The following is a 20478-nucleotide window of genomic DNA, read 5'->3' on the forward strand; positions in this document are numbered from 1 at the left end:
CCCGCCCTCGCGGATCCGGCGTTCCCTGTTGCTTCGCCCGACACTAATATTTTTGCACTCGAAACATCAAACAGGAAATGGTTTCATAAGCCGTTTCCTGCGAGCAACATCCGGTGTGTCGGATTTCACGGTGAAAACTTTATCGTTCGTTGTTTCATTGTTTCGACGTGACGTCCGTGGTTTCACAGATATAGCGCGTTTCTCTGTAAACCATAGTACTATCGACGATTTAGCGAAATTTCACTGTTCCCGAAATCTTCGAGAGTCGGACATTCGACGCTTCTACCGTTGCAAGAAACCAGACTTTCTGTTCCAAAGTTTCCAGCTATTGTGTTCTAACACAGAGGAATGGCGTCCCACGCGCTAGCCACGGTAAACCTAAACGTTTAAACTGAAAAGAATTCGTCGTTTCTCGATTTTTTAGGACTCGAAATTTTCAGATTCTCTTTATTACAAGAAAATAGTAGATCTCCTGCCTTAAAATATCCGATTATCGCGTTCCACGTAGTCGATGCAGCGACGCTGCACGAGTTAGCCTAAGCAATTTAAAGAAAGTTCACCGTTCTTAGAATTCTCGAGTCTCGGAATTTTCAAGTCTGCGCTATTGCGAGAAAATAGACTCTGTTTCAAAGCGTCGAGTTATCGCGTTCCAGCCCGAAGAAACGGTACTCCACTCGTTCGCTATGGTACGTAGACCTAAACGGTTTAAAAAGATTCACCGCTCCCGGAATTTTCAAGTCTACGCTGTTAAAAGAAAATGGACTTGCTGCCTGAAAGCATCGAGTTTTCGTGTTCCAGGCAAAGGAACGGGGTCTCGATCGTCCGCCATTTCATTGTATCGACATGGCCGCGTTGCGTTATCAACCGACGTAATCAAGCAGGTACACGCCGGTGGCGTGCGTGAGTGCGTGAACGCGTACGCGTCGACGTTGGCCAGACAGGGAAAGGTAGAACGAAGAGGACAAGGAGGACGAGAGTAAGTTTCTGGAGAGAAAAGGAGAGAGCGAGAGGAGAGGAAGAGAGAGGAGTGGCCCTCCGATTGGTCCACGCCAGGACCCCAACCTCCGGCACGCACGTAACGCGGCCAGATCGATACGCACTGCCCAAGCTACGTTCTCTCTTCCTCTCTCTCTCTCTCTCTCTTTCTCTCTCTCTCTCTCTCTCATCCCTCTACCCTCTACTGTTCCCTCTTCTTCCCCCGTGTTCGTTGCTTTTCTCTTCGCCACTCTGTTTTCCTTCGCGTTCTCCGTTTCTTGCCTCCAGCTTTTCCGCGTTCTTCCCCCGTCCCGCTCCTTCTTCGTTCCTTCGCGCGCTCCTTCCCCTCCGCCACGATCTCGCGTCACTGACCGCAGTTACACCGACGACAACTGCCCTCTGCATGGTTTCAGACACGAGAGGCTGTCGTTTGGTCAGACGACATTAGCCTAGTCGATAAGAATTAATAGTTAGCCCTCCATGGAATCCTAATTGATCTCGCGTTATTAGACGCTGCGTTCGGCGATTAGTAGATACAATATTATGAAATACGAGCGACGTATATAGCTGAGGGGTGTGCCTCTATATGCGTTAAACTCAATGAGCGAAGAAAACGACTGGGTTCTTTCACAGAGGAGCGTAAAGATACTCCCTTTGTTGGTTTCACTTAGATAGTATTGTCATCATAGCGACAGGAATTTATCGCACACGAGGATGCGTATCTTTCGAACGCATGAATTGTCGCATCTGAGATTTTATTAGCTTGTCCGAAAAGTTTCTTTCGTTTTATAAGGAAATAATAGACGCACAATGTTTTTTCTTTTATATTAGTTTATTGAATTACGCATGAATATAATAATAGAAATATAGCGAAATGGATCATACTTAATTCAGTAAAATAACATAAAACAGAAATTGTTGTTCATCTATTATCACCTTATGAAACGAAAGAAATTTTTCGGACAACCTAATATATCTCGGGTTTACCACACTTGTTTCTACGATATCCGCCAAGTCTCATCTCGATCGACCACGAATGCCACTTCGAGGAATATCAAAGATACAATGAAAAGCTGGCGTTGCAGTTTAATCTTCTGGCGATCTAATAATCGCTTTAAGCATAATCCGAGATGTTAGATTTTTAATTAATACGTCGTTGCTTGTAACTCTCGTCCTATTGCCAATTTGGATCTGGCTTAAGAAAATTTCAATCGAAGATACTCCTAGTTCTATATTACAGCGACAAAGCTACTGACGAAATTAGAGTTGCCGGTGATCAACCATAGTTGGGATAACACGGACTCGATTATAAGTTCGCATAGACATTTAAAGTTGAGAATTAACCTGTTCGTACGAACCAAGTACAACTAAACGCGATTCTACTTCGTTCCAAAATTCTACGCTTTGCATCCTTGTCGAGCCCGCTGCCTCTCTTTCCATCGGACGTAAAATCAACCTCGCCAATTTTCTTCGAATCAGATTAGCTGGAATCATTGCCTATCGATTTGTGCGTCTGTCGACGAGCAAAGTCAGGGGCCTGAGTGGGCAGATTCTCACGCACTCGAGGTCCCAATCGAGGGGCCAATTAGAGAAGGTGGATGCGAAGGCGGCTTGGAGGGTAAGACAAATCGGTGGTTCCTCGTCGACGTTCACTGGCGGCGTTCTGGTATTCACAGTTCACTACGTAAGGCTAATAATGTCAGTGGCAGTAGTTGCTAGTAGGTTGCAAGACAATGGGTCGAAGAAGAGCGACCAGGGTTGACAGAGGATGGCTACTTTGTCCGGGAATGCGGGAAGATTGTTTGTCGCGGAAACAAAAAGTCATCGCGAAAGCACGAACACCCGGTATTAGCGTTCATCGAGACCCCTGATTACGGGCCACGCACAGCGTGTGCGTATCCATTTGCCGCGGCCATTGTTCCCCGATCCGCTAGGAAGCATTGTAGCCAACGAGGGGGAAGGTAATAACGTGGCGCCTTGTTCGTCGATTAAACGACACATTGTACCAGGACTTTTCTTTGATTGGATTACGCTTTAACGGAGCGGAGCTGCGACCGGGAACCGTGAAAAATGACCACGCGACCGGCAAATCCCCGTGAGAAGCCGCGACACGGATCTCCACGAGTCCTCTTCCCTTTCAGCTCCTCTTTAAGGAACCACCGATCCTCGCTTTCGATCGTTCTTTCAACGTTCCTTAAATTTTGAACTCCGACAGAGATCGTATATCTTCTTGAATGAAAGAATCTCCAATTCGATCTTTGTGTGCTGGTCAGAAATTGAACGCGACGCAGAAACAATTTAGTGAAAACGCGCTGGTTTCCCGAGTATCTGGCCAATAAGAAGATTCGAAAGGAATGGCGAACCGCTATTATCAGGATTAATTGGTCCGACAAAGTGTCTCGTCCCTTGATTCGTAATTCAAACGAACGACGTTCTGATGTACCTAAGCGAGGATTTATTTTATCACCAACATCTTGCGAAGCTTTCTCTTGTTGCGTGAATTTTATCTGAAAACATCTTTCGCCAAGTTCCTCCTGCTTTCAATTTGAATATTTCGAGTGAGGCAGAGAAGCAAGGTTGTTGGAGACAAATAGAAGTCTAAAATGTAGAGGCTGCTTCGCGTTAAAAACGAGGGTGGCTCGCAGACTGCGATGAGAGTCCAGAGCTGGGTGATAGGCACGCTGATGGAGGGAGGGAGTGCAAAATGAAGGGAAAAAATGGGTAACCCTCCGGCGTGTAACTGGATAAGCCGGCGGTTTGTCGTTCGCGCAGCTTTTCAGTTACTTTTTCACTCGGCGTCGTCAGCCCCGCACGACCGAATGATGTATGTGCCGTGTGATTTATTTCACCGCCGAAGTCGGGTCCAGGTGACTTTTGTACCACGACGGCCGACATTCGTATCCATCGAGCATCTCGAATCGAGAAGAATCTTGGTTTAACCATCGGGACACAGTTTCGATCATTGACAACTTTCCTCTAATTCTTCGTATGCAACCTATTACGTTATTTATGTTATTATGAAACTTCGCTTGCTTCTTCGAAGCAGACCTTTATTTTTCGCGAAAAGCTTCCCACATAGCTGATTTAAAATCTGCTTGCTGGGTGGCTATGCGTTTATGGAAAGTTCAAAGTTGCGAAAATGCAGAAAAAAACATAGAATAATTTAGAAGTTGTACAAGGTACAGTACTCGTCATGGAAACAAATGTCTGCGTAGGTTCCGTTTCCTCAGTTGCGTTCGCAAAAGTACAAATTTCCATAAACGTTCGCAATCTACCGGTTGTGTAACGTAGCGTCCTAAGATATCTTTACATTTCTCTGAAAGTCTAAATTAACCTCTTCATGAAAAATAAAAGAGATACGCATACTCGCAGGAGTTAAAAATAAATAAAATTCCAAAACAGGAGAACATAGAAGTTAGGTAAGAGAAGAATCCTTCGCGTTATATTCGCAGAATCGATCGCGTGGTCTTGACGATCCTTGGCGTAATTTCCCAAACACCTTCGAAGGGCTGAAAGCATCCCCTACAGGGGAATGAAAAATAACCGGGATTTTCGCGTAATGCGCTTAAACCACGCGTTTTTACGACTACGAGCCGATCGTCTGCTATGCCTCATAGCCGATTTATGTAGGTGGAACGTGCCGGGGATGTTTCAGGATACGACGAGATTTCTGACGAGAGTACTGTCGCCGAGCATTAAGAGTACTACGCATCGGCCCCATAAACTGCAGCTCGTGTCTACGCGTTAAGGGCACGACTTGTCTAAAAATCGGGGTTGCTTCTGGAAAGGGGAAGGTAGAAGCTCGAGAACAACCCTACTTCCGGTACGCGCACGCCGCCATCGCCGGAAACGTGGATCTCGAACGCGAAGCGGTGCATATGATTCTTGGAAGAGGGAGAACGAGAAAAAGTTTCTGCCGGGACGAATCAAAGTTCTTATTTTTCTGCGTGATCGACTGACAAAATGACACGTCCCTTGTGAATCGTTAGACTGATAATTGACGTTATGATAGTACCTCGTAACGTAGCAATATCTCTATATTCATCTTCGTTCATGGGCATCAAGACACTTAGCGTTTTGATAAGAAAACGATAAGAGATACAGATTAGTAAAAACTTTGCGTTTCTACAAAGTAAAGTATAAAATAACGTTTTAAAATATGCGCTTGGAAATCGCGAGTGCCACGCGCAAGAGTTTTAGAGAAGAGGAATCATTCAACTTCATCGTATATGTATAATTAGCGTCATTCGTATTGCGATATTGAAAACACGAGTTCTTCGTAATCTCATACTCTAAGGAAGATAATAATTGCTAAAGATTCTGATAATTTTGCAATAATTTATCAGGATTGCTTTGTTCTTCCGTAAATTCCCTGATGCTTACGAACGAGAGTGTATGTTTGGAGTGTTTGAAAGTTCCAGATAACACGATCGTTTACAATTTTGATTTATTAAACACATTTCCATACACTGTATTTCTCAATATCTTTTTCCTTAGTTTATCTAGATATACTTGTACGTATTATACCGATTAAAATATAATCGTTACGTTGCACGTACCTTTGTTTGCGTACACGACATAGAACGTTAAAAGGAGAAAGAATACAAAAAATGAAGGGAGGAAAAAAAAAGGAACAGTGATGAGAAATGCATCGCGACCCGGTGGCAGGGAGTTCCTTCCATTTCGACGTGTACTTTTCATTGCGTTTCTGTTCGTATAATTAGCATGACAATAATAGCCAGCCGGCTTTCTTAATCAAACTTTTTAAATAGGATCCTCCCCCCGTTTTTCACGGAAACCCAGACCGTCGGTTTCTTAACGTCGAATTGCTAATCACCAGGCTACGTATATCGCTGCCTTATCCAGTCGTTCGCAGCGGCTGACGGATCTTCTCTCCGCCGACTGCAATTGAAAACTGGAAATTAATGTTAATTCCATGGACGTACAGCGACTCTGAATACGACGATCGAACGCTCCGACAAATCGTAAAACGTTTCACCGAAGAAAACGACGACTCGATCGATTCCCCTTTCGCTGCGACTAACTTGAATCATTGTTCCGATGTAGTCCCAGTAATAATTAGATATCGTTCTCCGAACTTAATCTCATCCTCGTTAATGCTGTCCTTTTTGTACAGATCGCGTCTATAAATACAAATATATTTCTATTTATGAGATTGTTAGGTAGTTACATGAAGGTATACAGAAGCAGTACAGTATTTATTGCAAACGTACGCAACGTACGAGTCATAAACTATTTCAGCAGTCGATTATTCATTATGTTAATGAGCTAAAACATTTAGAAAGGCCACCTTTACCATTAATTATATCTTCAAGATAATTATTCATAATTTTTTACTACGTATATGTTCGTAACGGATGACTCGTAACTTCTGTATACAGTTTTAGATTGGCTTCAAATTTTATTAACATAATGTAGCGTTAGCGTATAAGTTAAAATAAGTGTCATATTGTAGACAGTTAGTTATTTTAATTTTATATTAATTTTACAGATAGTAGAAGATCAGCAGACGATGATGGGCTGGTGTAGCGTCAAGTGTAATCCTTGCGAGCAACGTAAGCCTACGCCAAGAAGGATGCGCATGGGTATGTATGTGCATGTGTACATACATGTGTAAAGACAAGAATTTCTTAATTGGCAAGTCTGAGCGAATATCTATTTTTACCTAGCAATAAAATAGTAGCTCAATCTCCGATAATAGTCATTCGCTATATCATAATAATAATCCGTAATAATCATCGTAGTCCTATCACGTTATGTTAGAATGAAATTTAAGAACTCGTTCAGTTATAACGAAACTTCAAAATGTTTGGTATTACGGCGCAGGATTTAAAACATTTCCGTAAATATCCGCGCGATTATATACACGCTCAATTTACATTTTCGATGCACCGACGATACTTTTTATCCCATTTATTAAGCAAGTGAATAACAATAACGGTTTATCGACCACGAAATGAAACTAGGATACGCATGAATCCCTCCAGCTCGTTAACTCCCCATATGAATAACAATAAACTTGGCCATCCATGGTCACAGTGATCGTCACGCTGTAATTCGATTATCATTCGATTCTCCATGGCTTTGCCCTGCTCGGAGCCGATCCGGTGCGCGCAAACGTTACGACTCCGATCCGCACACACCGCTTTTCCTCTTTTTCCTCCCTCTCGGCAACCCTCCCACCCCTCGAGTCGTCTGGCCAGGTCACGGGTGAAAGGCAACGAGGAGAGAGCAACCCTTTGCCCGTTTTCCCAATTCGATGGGAACGCGAAAGCGCGTTTTCGAGCGTTTCGCGGGGGTTGGATGGGGCTGGTCTGCTGGCTGGCACGGGGGGTCGTACGCGGAGAGAGCTCGTTTACGGTACAGCCCGTTTAGAAATCAATGTCCACGATACACCAAGTACCATTCTTTTCAATGGCGGCTTCGTTGAAGAGAATTTCGTGCATGTCTACCTGTGGGTGACTGTGTTTTTGATTTTTCGAATTTTTGACAGCTCCACCGGAAAGACACTTTGAAGAATCGGCTTCCCTTTTGCGTTCTATTTATCATTCGCTCGTGATACCGAGGTTCGTTCATCGATAATCATCGTGAAATACGTACAAATCTTTGATCGATCAAAGGGTATCGATTGAGATATAAAAATCGAGTGTGGTCTGTTTCGTTATTTTTCCTTTTACGCGATAATTATTCTTATTGACGTTGGTTCAGCAGCGTTCTTCACGCTCCTGTTGAAGAGTGAGCACGTCTCTGTTGATTTACCGGTCTCGTACGTCATCGTTCTACCGAACCGACGATCTATTTTCGACGATGGTCCGCCACGATGTCGTAAACAACGTCGATCTACTGTGAAATTCATATGTAAATTATAATATTCTTTTAAAAATCGAACAACAGCTTCGTGACACGGTAATCGTTACATTTTTACATTTCCTACAAATTAATTATCGATAAATAGTTTGTCGTGTATACTCTTAATCGCGAGGGTATTTCGTCACAACAAACTGCGCGCAACAGCGCAACCATTCTACGTGTCAGTATAATCGCTAGATCTCGTAGCTTACCATGCGATAAGATAGCATAAACGAACGTCGGTTATCCGAAGTATTTTACAAGTGACCCAACAACCTCGCAACAGGCAGCGTTTCATCGGTAGCTGGGTATCGTTCGTGCATCCTTGAACGAGTCGATCGAATATTCGAGTCAGCGACTCGTGCTTTGTTCGACCAAGAGGAGCCACGTAAACCGGCCGAGGAACGGGAGAACGGAACGTGTCCGTGGAAACGGGGGGGAAAAAAAGATGGTGAAACGCGCGAGGGGGGAAGACGCGGACAGGGGGTGGAGAGGGAGAGGAGAGGTAGAAGGCAGACGACGCGTCGTTACGCGACGGAATACCATTATCCGGATAATGGGCCGGCAATTAGCTCGGCGGCATGCATAAATCTTCGCGTGAAAGGACAGGATGCCCGGTATTTAAATAAATAAGTAGCCTCATTGTCCGGCCACGAGGCGTCATCGGGTCACGCTGGAAGCGTGAAGAAGGGAAAAAAAATGCTAATCAGTCCGAAAACTCCGCGAGGACTCACGCCGAGCGTAGCGTGTGTGTGCGTGAGCAACGGTGACTTTTCACCAGTGTGAGACGCACACACGATCAGGGGGAAGGTGAAAGGAAACCCTGGGAACAGGTAATTCGAGAGACACGAAGGTGTCGACCGCGTTTAACGAGGACAAATTTCGTGTGGAATCGCCGAAACCGAGTCGTGACAGGATCGTCGAACGTTCACGATATTACGGTGTTTCCCTGCTAGGAGCGGTTCGTATATGCATTTTTCTGTACACTGGATATGCATTATTAATGCAGCGTGAGCCCTCGAACATCGCCGTGCCGCGTGACGAATCCCGTTGAAGAGGAATCCCGGATCGCGCTGTCGGACTTCGATTACTTTGGGGTGGCCGGAGAAAATCGGCGAGACGAGGGAAACGATCACGTCCGAGAATCACAATGATCCGTTTGAGATATTCAAATCGTAATCGAAAGAGCGATAACATTATTCTATGATACCCGATTCATTTCGTAGAAGATTAATTAATTTTTCTGTCAATTGTTCGAGAGGTATCTGCGTAAAAAAATGCCAGGCGTCGGATCGCGAAGGTTAAATCGTATGTGGAGAAAGAAAGGCAATACTCGTATTCAAAAGTTTCGTACATACGAAGATAGAAAAGTTTGTTACGGCGAATATCGATTGGCTATAGATTTATAAAACGTTTGAAAAAGCAATACGACGTTCATCGATTTGGAGTTTATATTCTATCGGTTTGTTCAAATTATTCATCCAAATGACCGCGGCAGCTTCTTCAATTCGTAATTCTTCGTCTACCTCCGCGCAAAAGACTTTCGATTAGCATGGTCGACGGAAGGATACAAAACGATAGCGAGCAGGTTCATCCGGTCAACGAGGTCGTCGGAAATAAAGACCGGGAACGGTATAACGCGCGGCAGAGAAGACATATAGGAGGAAGAGTGGAGGGTGAAAACGGGGAGAAAGAGAGAAGAAGAGAGAGGAAAAAAAGAGAGGAAGAGGAAAGTTAACCGCAGTGGATGCGTGGCTGCACATCGTCCACCCTTGTGGCCCGTCTCGATCCCTCCACGTGCACGGGTTCGACGCATCGCGACGCATCGAGGGTGAACGAGGCCGATGTGCAATCTATCGAAAGATATTCATGGGGCTGGCCGTTGGCCCCTGTGCTCACGTCCCCATCAGCCATAACCGTCGCGTCACGAATGTCTTATTGATTGCATCCAACCGAACGGAGACGAGGACAGGCAAAAACAGAGAATCGTAGAGCATCCACAGAGCGAGAGAAACAAAAAGAGAGAGACAGAGGGTGGAAAAGACGAGGAAGGGTGGTGAGGGAGAGGGCGGAAACGCAAGCAACCCCTCCAGCTTGATATAACGCGACAGGAAAATGGGGAGGGAAAGTTAGCCCGGAAGCGGCGAATATGCGTTTTGGATCACCGCCGGATGTTCACGGGGTTGTTGCAGTTATTGTTATCGTTGTTGTTGCTGTTACGCTCGCTGGAGATCCGTCACATTCCTGTACAATTTTCCGTGTCGAATCTCGCCAATCTTTTTAGAAGATAGGCCACGGTTACAACGAATGTGTATTCTGACGGATGAAACATCTCAGGAATGATGTACGCGCACCTCTTTCATAATTGTTACATAACAACATATTTTTTAAACTCTGTTAACGTTATTCGTAGAAAAAAGGACGATGCGTTTCAAATTTTGGTACAGATTTTAGGTAAACTTCTTCCAAGTTTACGTTTATTTCCTACGAAACTTTGTCACAATGGAATTCGGGCTAGAGGATCGCGGGGACAAATATGATTCTTATTAAATTATGTTCCTCTTGTAACCCATAGAAATAACCCTTACAAATTCTCGCATCGTTATGTCGCTATGGAATAGAAAATCACGATCGATTAATCGTCTCCTCGTTAATTTAAGGCAATCGTCAAATTTTGTGGGAAACAAAAAATGTGCTAACACGTACTTATGAATCACGGTGTATACGCGTAACGTTTTAGTAAAGTAAATTTTCGTTAACTCGTCTATTCGATCTCGTTTTCAATTAAGTGAAGCGAAGAAAACTTGGAGGTCGAGAAAGGCGAGAAGACACGACATCGTGGACGAAACGACGAGTTTACGGGTTAACGCAAATGAGAGGATTTGACGAACTCGAACATGACGAGCATCACAGAGAATACGACGGATCGGCGAGATGTCCGAGCGCGAAATAACGCGGAAGACCAGACGAGAAGGGGTGGAATATAGATCCAGATCGTCGCCGGCAGACGACGTCATGGGGTTAAAGCCATCTCTTGCGTCCACTCTTTCCCACCCTCATTTCCATCCAGTCGTTCCACGTCGCTTGACATCGACCACCCTTATTGGGAATCCGAATTCGGCATTTGCTTCTTTCATTTATCAGGATTGTCGAGCTTGACCGACGATCTCTCTCGACAATCCTCTAAATCGGTCCTTTTGCTCCATTTCTCTCCTTCTCGCTTACAAACATCGCCTCTTCTATCTCCTTTACTCCCTCTTTCCGCTCTTTCGAAATATCTCGACATTCTATCCATCACGCCGGATTCACGCGGGAACGGGCTTAACGCGCACTCCTCAAGCGTTACTTTATAATTTATTTTCTCGCTACACTGCCACTCCATGTTTTTCCTCTCTCTCTCTCTCTCTCTCTCTCCCTCCATCCCTCTTTCTTTCTCTCTTTCTCTCCATTATAAAAAAAGAGACACGCTTCAGAGCGGGAAAACGTTTCGTCGACTAGAAAACGCGGACGTCAACCGGTTGTTTCAACGGTTCTTCTAGCGAATTTGAGTTGCACAAAAACGCAAAGCCCGGACGAGTTGCCCTTTATCGGAAAAGGCTGGTGATCGTCGGTCCTGTTCTTGCGGGCCGAAGAATCGCAGGTTGTCGCGATTTTCCCGACCGTAAACTCGCTCGCCGCCGACGTACGACACTTATCTACCTGCCGCGTATTCGTACGTGCGTAATTTAATAGATGTGGTGACATCGGTCGGATTATCGGCGTACAGCCGCTTTTATGCGGACACCGTGGCCGTTGGCCATAGAATGGTGTTAATACAACCTGACGTTTTCAGTCGACGTCCTTTGGCTGTTTCTTTTTTTTTCCCCAGCTACGCGATAACGTTATCAGCTGCCACCGGGAAACGACGCGGTGAAAAAGAAAGGAAACACGCGACGATTGATAACAAGCTGTTGTGACGAATATGATGGGCAATTTTCAATTTCCAAACTCCGTTTCTACGTGCATATAGAGATAAGATGGAGTTATCCGTATTTGAGTCACGTAAGCTTCGATATCTTAAAGCTTAAAATTCAATCGCGAAATTTACATAGAACAGTCGAATTTGGTATACGATGGCTATAAAATGTATTTGTACTTAGCATTATCTTTGAACGCAGCACCCTTCATTAGTATCTATACATCTCATTTCTATGGTGTTTCTTTGTTGTCATGTGAAAGTAGTACTGAATGATATGAAATTTGATATAGCTACTTGAATCCAATTAATGGTGTAAACGTTATAATAAATAAAGTGGTGTATGTTTCTGTAGCTATTACACGTATATCAAGTTTGATTATTCTGCATTTCAATTAATAATATTTAGCTGATTATCGAAGCTTGAGTAATACATCTATTTACTTTACTATATATGGAGACACGGTGTCGACCTATGACAGATAACGACAGAATGAGAAAACGATTTTAGATTGAGCAATAGAAAATATCGAGAACGAAGAGAAGATGACTCGAATAACAAAGTCCTTTCGCAAGCTATTTTCGTATTTATACCATCATTTCTTATAAAATATCTCCTCTGATTCAAATAACCCTTGTCCTATCTTCTAAACATTCCACAATCTTCAGCTGACTCAATGATTATCTATCTCGTTATCTATTAACGATAACATTAAATGACAAGGCGAATGCTTATCATCGAAGTGACGCATCGTCAAGAACGTTCCGATAAATCGAAAAACGCACGCGATGTGGATCGCGTAAGGGAAACTCAACAACTCCCTCGTCCGATATAGTTTTCTATATCGGTAACACGGCCAAGTTATTGAATCAACGCTATTGTAGACGTACACCGTGGCCACACCATGCGACACGAGTAGTAGGACGACCGGTAAAGAGGCATGGGACCGTGACTACATGAGACGATCATGGCATTCAATGTACTCACGCCGCGGCTCATTGTGCCCCACTTGACTTTATTGTCGGGGCCCTTTTGTGCCATTTCGTCCTCTCTTCCTCGCTCTCTTTATCCCCATCGTCGGGGTCGTCCTATTTTCCCCGTGTCGAGCGAGACAGAACGAGACTCCGACACCCGCGATTACTTTTACTCTCGGACACTGCTTTCTTTTGTCCGGTTAATTATCCCTGTTTCGTGCGCGTTAACTATCGGCCGAGATTTCTCAAACCGCCTTCGAATCTGATGACATGGGGGATTGAACGTTTGATGAGGTGTAAAGGCAACGCCTTGCGTGTAACTCTTTGGCAATGTAGCTTGTGGGAGACTCGAGCAAAACGTTAAGGATTTGTTGCGTTTTTGACAAAGGATGGAGAAAATATATTTTTCATGCTTTATAGGGAATAGTATTAATAATTGTACTACGTAGAATGACGTGGGTATCGAAACAGTTAGTACTTGTTACAATCGTCGTTAAACTCGAACGTATTTTACTTTATTTAGAATATTATGTTGCAACGCGCACTGCATGCATGGTTAATAATAAAATCGTTTAATTTGTATGAAATATCAGTAGGCGTGTTAATATGTATGGTAATTATTCTTCTAATTAGTCTTCGTGATAATTATTTTTTAAACTGTCCGTTCCAAATGCCTCGTCTTTATTACACACTACACGTGTCCATTTTTCAAGCGATTCGCGATGGAGCTCGGCAACTGATGAAAATTCCTGGTTCGTGAATGCATTAGTAATCTAAATAATTACAGGCGTATTTTGTAAAACATCGACTGCGTGCATTTCTACGGATAGAGCCCGGCTGCTACATTAACCCCGTGTCATGTAGCAGTTGTACCGTATTCCTTGATTTTTTTTCTACAGCGAGTTGCACGTGCGTCCGACAGGTATCTATCTATTCGGGTTTTTGTTCCGTGGCTCGCGTTTTCCATATTTCGCTTTCGTTGTCTTCTCGACCGGAGAAAAAAGCCTTGCCGCGTTGCACGCTGCGTTCAATTTTTTATTTTACAATACGTGACGTTTTCGGTGCGGAATGAAAGGGTCGTGTCTGCCGTTGCCACAGTTCGAAAAAAAAGCCCAGCTTCGAATTTGTCTCATTGTCTTCTCTACATACCTATGTTCGTACCACGGCTAAATCAACGATCTCCATCCTCGCACTTTTCTCGTTAATTTTCGCGATAACGGCCGGATCTATGTATGTCCTTGTGCCCGTAAACGAAGCAACACACTAGCACGAAAAAAATCGTCCACGAGGGGTGTGGTTCACCCTTGTCCATCAACGCGGTCACGAGTAGCCCCATAGGCGCGTCTTATAGCGCCTCATAGGGTGGAACTACCATGGGGCATAACCGCGTTGCTAATCCGGCGCATAGTTTATACGTCATTAAACCTTATACATCGAAGGGTAGTCGTCAGAGGTGGAAGGGTGGCACGCGAAGAATCCGCGGACGTCACGACGTATATTGCCGCCTACGGCAGTGGTGCGCGCCGCCTTTTCTATCAGAGGGTGAAGGGGGTGGTGGTTGTGGTGTTGCTAGCAGGGCAACGCACAACCCTCCAGGGAGAGCTGTCACGTCGAATCATCCCCCGGAGATATGACAGAGGCCTTCTACCGACGACGAGGGTGACGTCGATCGGCAGTCGACCCCGAAATCGAGATTAAATGTCCATCCACAGTTCCTTCCCCCGCGGCCGCCTCCCACCCCAGCCGCCACTTTGCACACGAGCTCGGTGGCGATTTGTTACGTATTTTTCGGAAAATTTGTCGATACCACGAGCGATTGTTTAGAGGAACGGAGACTCCGCGAAGATAGGCTCCTCGGATTCTCTCATGGAGAAAAACGTGGATAAACAATAAATGCTCTATGTACCATATAAAGAAATTCTTTAGGAAACTCATAATTATCGATTCACAGACGACGTATGGAAACGAAATGGAAACTAAAACTTTCCGTAGAATTTACGTATGTCAGCGTTTTATAGGTGTCTATCTAGGCGATAGTGCATGATAGTATACAGTATCGTTGATATATCGCTGATATATTCTAAGAAAAATCCGCTTCAAGCGATTCTATTTGAACCTACAATTTCTACTTCACACTGTTCGGAACAACGAAGAATGCACAGTAGAAAAAAAAAACTTCTTATTTGATTTCCTAAAACCGTGACTAACAATACATACTATTTATTGTATTATATTTTATTCCGTGTAAGACGGTTTTAATCACTCGTTTTTCATCGAACAGTCGTTTCTTCGTTTCGCGTACAGAGGAAGACCGCTCTATGATTTTAGTCGAGGGGGTGGAAAGAAGGAAGACGGTATAGCGGCGGAGGGGGGGGGTGAAAGTATGGAGAGAGGTTGAGCGAGGAAGACCGTGCAAAGGGCATCATTCTAATTGCCCCGGACTTCCTTTCATCCCCTTTGTGCGACCCTCGGGTGCGCTTCCTCATCCACCCTCTCCCTCGACCTCCCTTCACCGTCCACGCTCCCCCTCCTCCCGTACCGACGGCTCTAAGTCATTTCTGCGATTAATTTTTCCTTCCAATTTGCACGCGGCAGTAATTAAGGGGCTGGGGGCGCAGTACATCATCCGGCGTTTCGCCGATGCTACGGTTAAGGGGGTTGGTTTCACTGTTCGCGGAGCAGACCGGCCTTCTTCGAAACAATGGCGGCTGTCTTGAGTGGTGAGATAGGATTTCGAGACTCGAAAATCCTCGTGTTATCCCGTTGGATAAATATGGCCTGCCCTGAAATTGTACCTCCGAATTTTCAACCCTCTTAACGATCACGAAATTGTTATAAATTGAAACTAATTACTACGTCAAGCTCTTTAGTATTTTCGTCAGAAATTTTGAAACATTCTACGTATATCGCGATCTCAGCATCTCCAACACGGTCCACGTCTTCTTCGTCCAAGGAGACAGAGTGATTCCGAGGAAAAATATCGTCGATTGGAAGTTGAGTCCTGAAACTCGGAGGATCTGCTACGTCGGCGGCGGCCCTTCGAGGTGTTTAATAACGATAATGCCCGAGATAGGGTGGTTTCGAGGGTGGCTAGGGGGTAGTACACCGGGTCGGGACTTGGTTCATTCACGAGCTCGCTCGTTCGTGCAGAGTTCTTCCCCGTGAATGCGCTGAATGCCTTGCTGCCGCTTTCTCTTTCTCCATCCCTCCCGCCGGGACCGCCTCGTTTTCCTCTTTTTTTCAACGACTTTGTGCCATGCCGTGCATCCATTTCTCTGTAGCTTCGGCCGTGTTTGCGTTTATGGGCTTATCGCTATCTTTAAGAACCACCGGCGACCGGAAGTATTGTCTGCCATTCTGGTAGGTTCCGTCGTCGAGGCCAGTCTTCCATGTGTCTTCGATAAAATAAGAGTAACCACGCACGATAAACGCAAACCACAAACCATGTACGTGTAACGTGTACCTTTACGGAGAAGAAAGTCGAACGCGAGCCGAAAAAAAGGGGTAAATCACGCGGACGAGGATGCAAAAAGCCACCCTTGACCTGCTCGTCAGTGAAAGACACGTCGGTGTGAAATAGAGCAGCCGAAAACCGTGCAAGCCTGGGCTAAATGAAAGCGTCGGGATCCATCACAATTAAGTGACGATCCTATCAAAATCGGGAAGCGAGTACCCGCGAAACCGCGGTCTTGTAACGTGCGAGTGATAATGCAGATTTCTGGTATAATCTGGCTACATGTGCGTGTGGGTGCCTGTGAGCCTTGTTGTTACGACTTTCACGGTAACTAGAGGGGGGATCCCGCGTTTTACGATACATGACTGGTACACCGGATTTCAGCGTGCGAGCGAGCAAACGCAGGCAGAAAGGGAGAACACAGAGTTTCTCTGGCTGTTGGAAATCGACGAAGCGGTGTGTCGGCTAGCGGGGAGCTGGATTTTCCCCGTGTGTCTGTCGGTACGTCCATCCGTTCGTTCGTTCGTTCGTTCGTCTGGCTGACTGGTTGGGTGGTTGGCTGGTTGGCTGGCTGAGTTTGCTGCCGTTGCATCGAAACATGTAAGTCCAGGAGGGCAATAATAGATCCCACAATGCCACGCGAGCTTTTCAGGGCCTCTCGTAGGTGGTGTGGGATGTAGGTGGAACGTCGGACGGGTTAGGAGGGGGTGGTTGCCGCTAGCGTGGCCTACGAGAGGGGATGGAAACGAGGTAGCTCATCAACTAATGGCCCGGACCGGAACTGAACTACCTTCTCGTACGGACTCGTCTACGTTGCCCCCGTGTGGTGCACGTGTGTGCATACGTCTGTGGATCCACGCGTTCCCTCCTTCTCTTTCTCTCTCTCTCTCTCTCTCTTTCTCTCTTTCTCTCTCCATGTCGCTTTTCGTTGATACTCTCTGCCTCGCGGAACCCTTTTTCTCGCTCGTACACACGCTCGTGTCATCCATCCGTCTCTTGCGTCGCGGCGCTCGTCGCGACAAATAGATACAGTATGTTCGTCTTGCACGACGTCTACCAATCTGGATTGCACACGTGCTACTTCATTTTGGATGTTTAGCGTTATTGCTGGATAAACCGCCTCTAGCGATGTTCCACTTGCGCGGAGAGAGGCAAGTGGTTCAAACATTCGTGAAATCTCGTGTGGGACGGTAAGCATCCTCGTGTAGGTTTTCTTTGGCTCTTCGTGCTAATATAAATAATGGCCATTTCAGAAACTGCGCAGGATTAACTGTACTCTTTATGAAGATCTTTGACTTTCATCTTCTCTCCGCTACCTTATTTTATGAACATTCTTCGTAGGAAATTAATACGAAGGTCCTTTCGTATTTCTCTCAAACTTAAGACATTTTCTGGCGATAGAAAAATACAATAAATAACGATAAAAAAACGATTCGATCGGTTATAGTCAAAAGCTACATCGAATTGATCCAAGGTCCTGAAGCTTCGGCTGTAATGGATGTACCGCTGAAAAATACGTGTTCCTCGCTACGACACGATGGACGAATGATAGAATAAGATTCAATGATCAGGGGTGATCCCATACAATGATCTAGCATAGTGGGTCGTGCCTGGCATAACTAGATCACGTCAAGATAAAGTCTATCGTAAATAGAGTTCGTTGTTTGCCAGGTCACGGGACAGGAGGCCGCATAAGGAGAAGGAGAAAACAAGGAGGGCCTGGATGAGAGGGTGGAAAGGACGAGAAAGGAAAGTCCTGATGGAAGGACGCAGCGCGTGAGAGTAGGACGATGTACGGAGAGAATGGAGCTGATCAATATTCATGGCCCGCTTGTAGGGTGGTTCCGAGCAAGTCAGAGGATGGATTTATGCGAATCCTTCCTTCCGATTCACCCTGCAAGAACGAACCCTTTTTCTTTGGTATCGCGATTCCTTTGAGCCTTTGCGCAACGAGAGGACCAGCTTCCGTTACGGTCATCCGACGTTAACGCTCTTTTGCCTCGTGTTGTTTTTTCATCGACGGATAATTACGTTAATTAGCAGCCTGTAAAGCAGGTGAAACATACCTGAAACATAAACGCTGCAACGATTCTCGAATTTTTATTTCACATGAAAGATCGAAACGAAAAATCATACGTAACGATAAGAGTTTCTTAGTATTTTGTCCAAACTGAAGATATTTTTTAACGTAAGAGGATCGGGCATGGCCGAAAGAACGTAGTAGGGTTAATATCATTCCGAACCGTTAAAGATCACCGCGGTCGTCGTAGATGACGCGTAACGACCAGTCCAGGAGTCATCGCCGCGTCCATCGAGATCGTTCGAAGGGTGACTTCAACCCTTTCGCCGTGAAACTTTAAGCGAACGATCAGGGTTAGGGCCGAGGAGTTTTTAACGCTTCGAGAGTTGCCATGGCAACAATGGTAGGCCGTTATTAATCCCCGACGAGAGCGGCGAAGAATAGAGGAACGAAGGGAGAGAAGGAAAGAGGGCAGGAGACAGCAAGGGAGAAGATTCTCCCCAGTTCTCTCTTGTAGCTTCTGATCCTCTCGTTCTCTATCTCCCTTTCCACCACGTGAATTATTCCGTCTCGTTCCAGAGGTGTCGAAGACGAAGGAAGAAGAGAGAGGTGTCGACTGGAATTAGGAGAAGGCTCCGTCATTATAGTCTCATCATTCACTTTTCTTCTGCTTGTCTTCCTTCCTCTTTCTCTGCCGACTTAACCTTGGCACGATGCTTACCTTCTCTTGACCATATCTTGCCTTCGCTATTTTTTTCTCTTCTCCTCTTCATCCTCTTCTTCTTTTCCTTGACTTCTAACCTATCATTGTTGCCGGTGTACAGCCATGGAATCTTTAACCGAGTTTCAACTTAGTCAATAGCGAATATTATAAGTTCTATCTGACAACGTCTGCTGTCGCGAAGACCGTGAAGGAAACGCGAATGGTCGAGCCTCTCGTAAATTTCTACCTGTTCTAATCACAAGTAGAAAGCTTCCCGTCTCTTGAGGCTATGGCTACAGTGAATGTGTGTTTTAATGAATGAAACACCTGAACGCCGAAATGCATTCACGCGTAAGAATCTATGTACAGGGTGGCGTAGAAGAAGTTCAACGCTTTGTCTTTAACCTTAGATGAAACAGTATACGTATATGTGTTTCAATGATAATTTTTTCAATTATTTCAATCGCGTGAGACATGATATCGGTTAAATGGTCATCTCTAGCTGTTTTACGAATATGTGCCTGTTCAATGATATTTTTCATAACATTTATATACAATAGTTGGCTTGTGTCATTTTCTCAATGTTCAGACTAATATTATCAACACCTCAATCGTGGTGCCAGTGGGAGCAACGAAGCCTCCAACGCGATCTTCTCTTCCTCGATTTTTGTCTTATTTCGATTCATAGAATCTCCCTGAATCTTTCGCTTGTACCATCAATTTAGAACCACAGCGTATACTTGATCGTTCTCACGTACTCGTGTTCGTCACACCATGCATTCACTGTAACCATAGCCTAACGCGTGTCTAACGATAGAACAGAGAAGAAGCTGTCTCATTGAATCATCCCGCAGCTCGGAACCGTGAAAAGTCAATTCGAAGAAGAGGCTGACTGGCATCGATCGGAAACGAGGCGCGGGAACACGTGTTCGCGGACACCCACGTGAAAAATTGCGATAACGTCCAACGGCAGGGAAAAGGAAGGGTGAGAAAGCGGCAGGATATCTCTTCAAATATTCACGACGGCGCGTACACGTCATCGTCGGTCCGCTCTATGGTCACACGTCCGTGTTCGCGTGTGCACGCAAGTTTCTCTTTGGTTTTTCGCGGTGTATCGCGTCGTTTCCTGTATCGATGCGTCGAGTTCCGCGTTCACGTGGAGGAGTTCATCGGAGACGAGCTTTGTTCGCCGCTTACACGCGCATGTGCAATAACGTGCATACGTTTGCACGCGTGTCAGTCGCGTTTTCTCTCTTTCTCCCTTTTTCTCTCCCTCGCGTTTCCTTCCCCTTCCTTTCAGGATTTTTCTACCGATTCGGCGGCGTATTTTTTTTTTTTTTTTACCTCTGGATTTTCCTCCACGACCGATCGCGATGCGTCCTCTCCGCGTGTTTCGTCAGCGCATAAAAGGTTATATACGAGCCGGTTGTCTTGCACACATCGCGCGGGGAACGCGCGTGTGGTCCAGGCGGGCGCGCGCTCACACCGCACGGAAAGAAAAGAGAAAAAATTCGAAGTCGAAGGCT

The 20478-nt window shown here is 45.3% G+C and overlaps 1 protein-coding gene across 6 annotated transcripts in view; it reads left to right on the forward strand.

The window, feature by feature from the left end:
* Window positions 1–20478, forward strand: part of LOC117216561 — a 202144-nt gene that overhangs the window by 156198 nt on the left and 25468 nt on the right. For 4 of the 6 annotated variants that reach the window (XM_033463348.1, XM_033463345.1, XM_033463347.1 and 1 more), the window contains one exon: window positions 6480–6581. The exons of the other annotated variants lie outside the window; for them this stretch is intronic. In XM_033463348.1, the coding sequence (XP_033319239.1) occupies window positions 6480–6581 (102 nt within the window). The remainder of the gene's footprint in view (window positions 1–6479; window positions 6582–20478) is intronic. 6 annotated transcript variants of the gene reach the window in all.

This window comes from Bombus bifarius, unplaced genomic scaffold, assembly GCF_011952205.1.
Source record: "Bombus bifarius isolate JDL3187 unplaced genomic scaffold, Bbif_JDL3187 scf7180000010271, whole genome shotgun sequence".
NCBI lineage: Eukaryota > Metazoa > Arthropoda > Insecta > Hymenoptera > Apidae > Bombus > Bombus bifarius.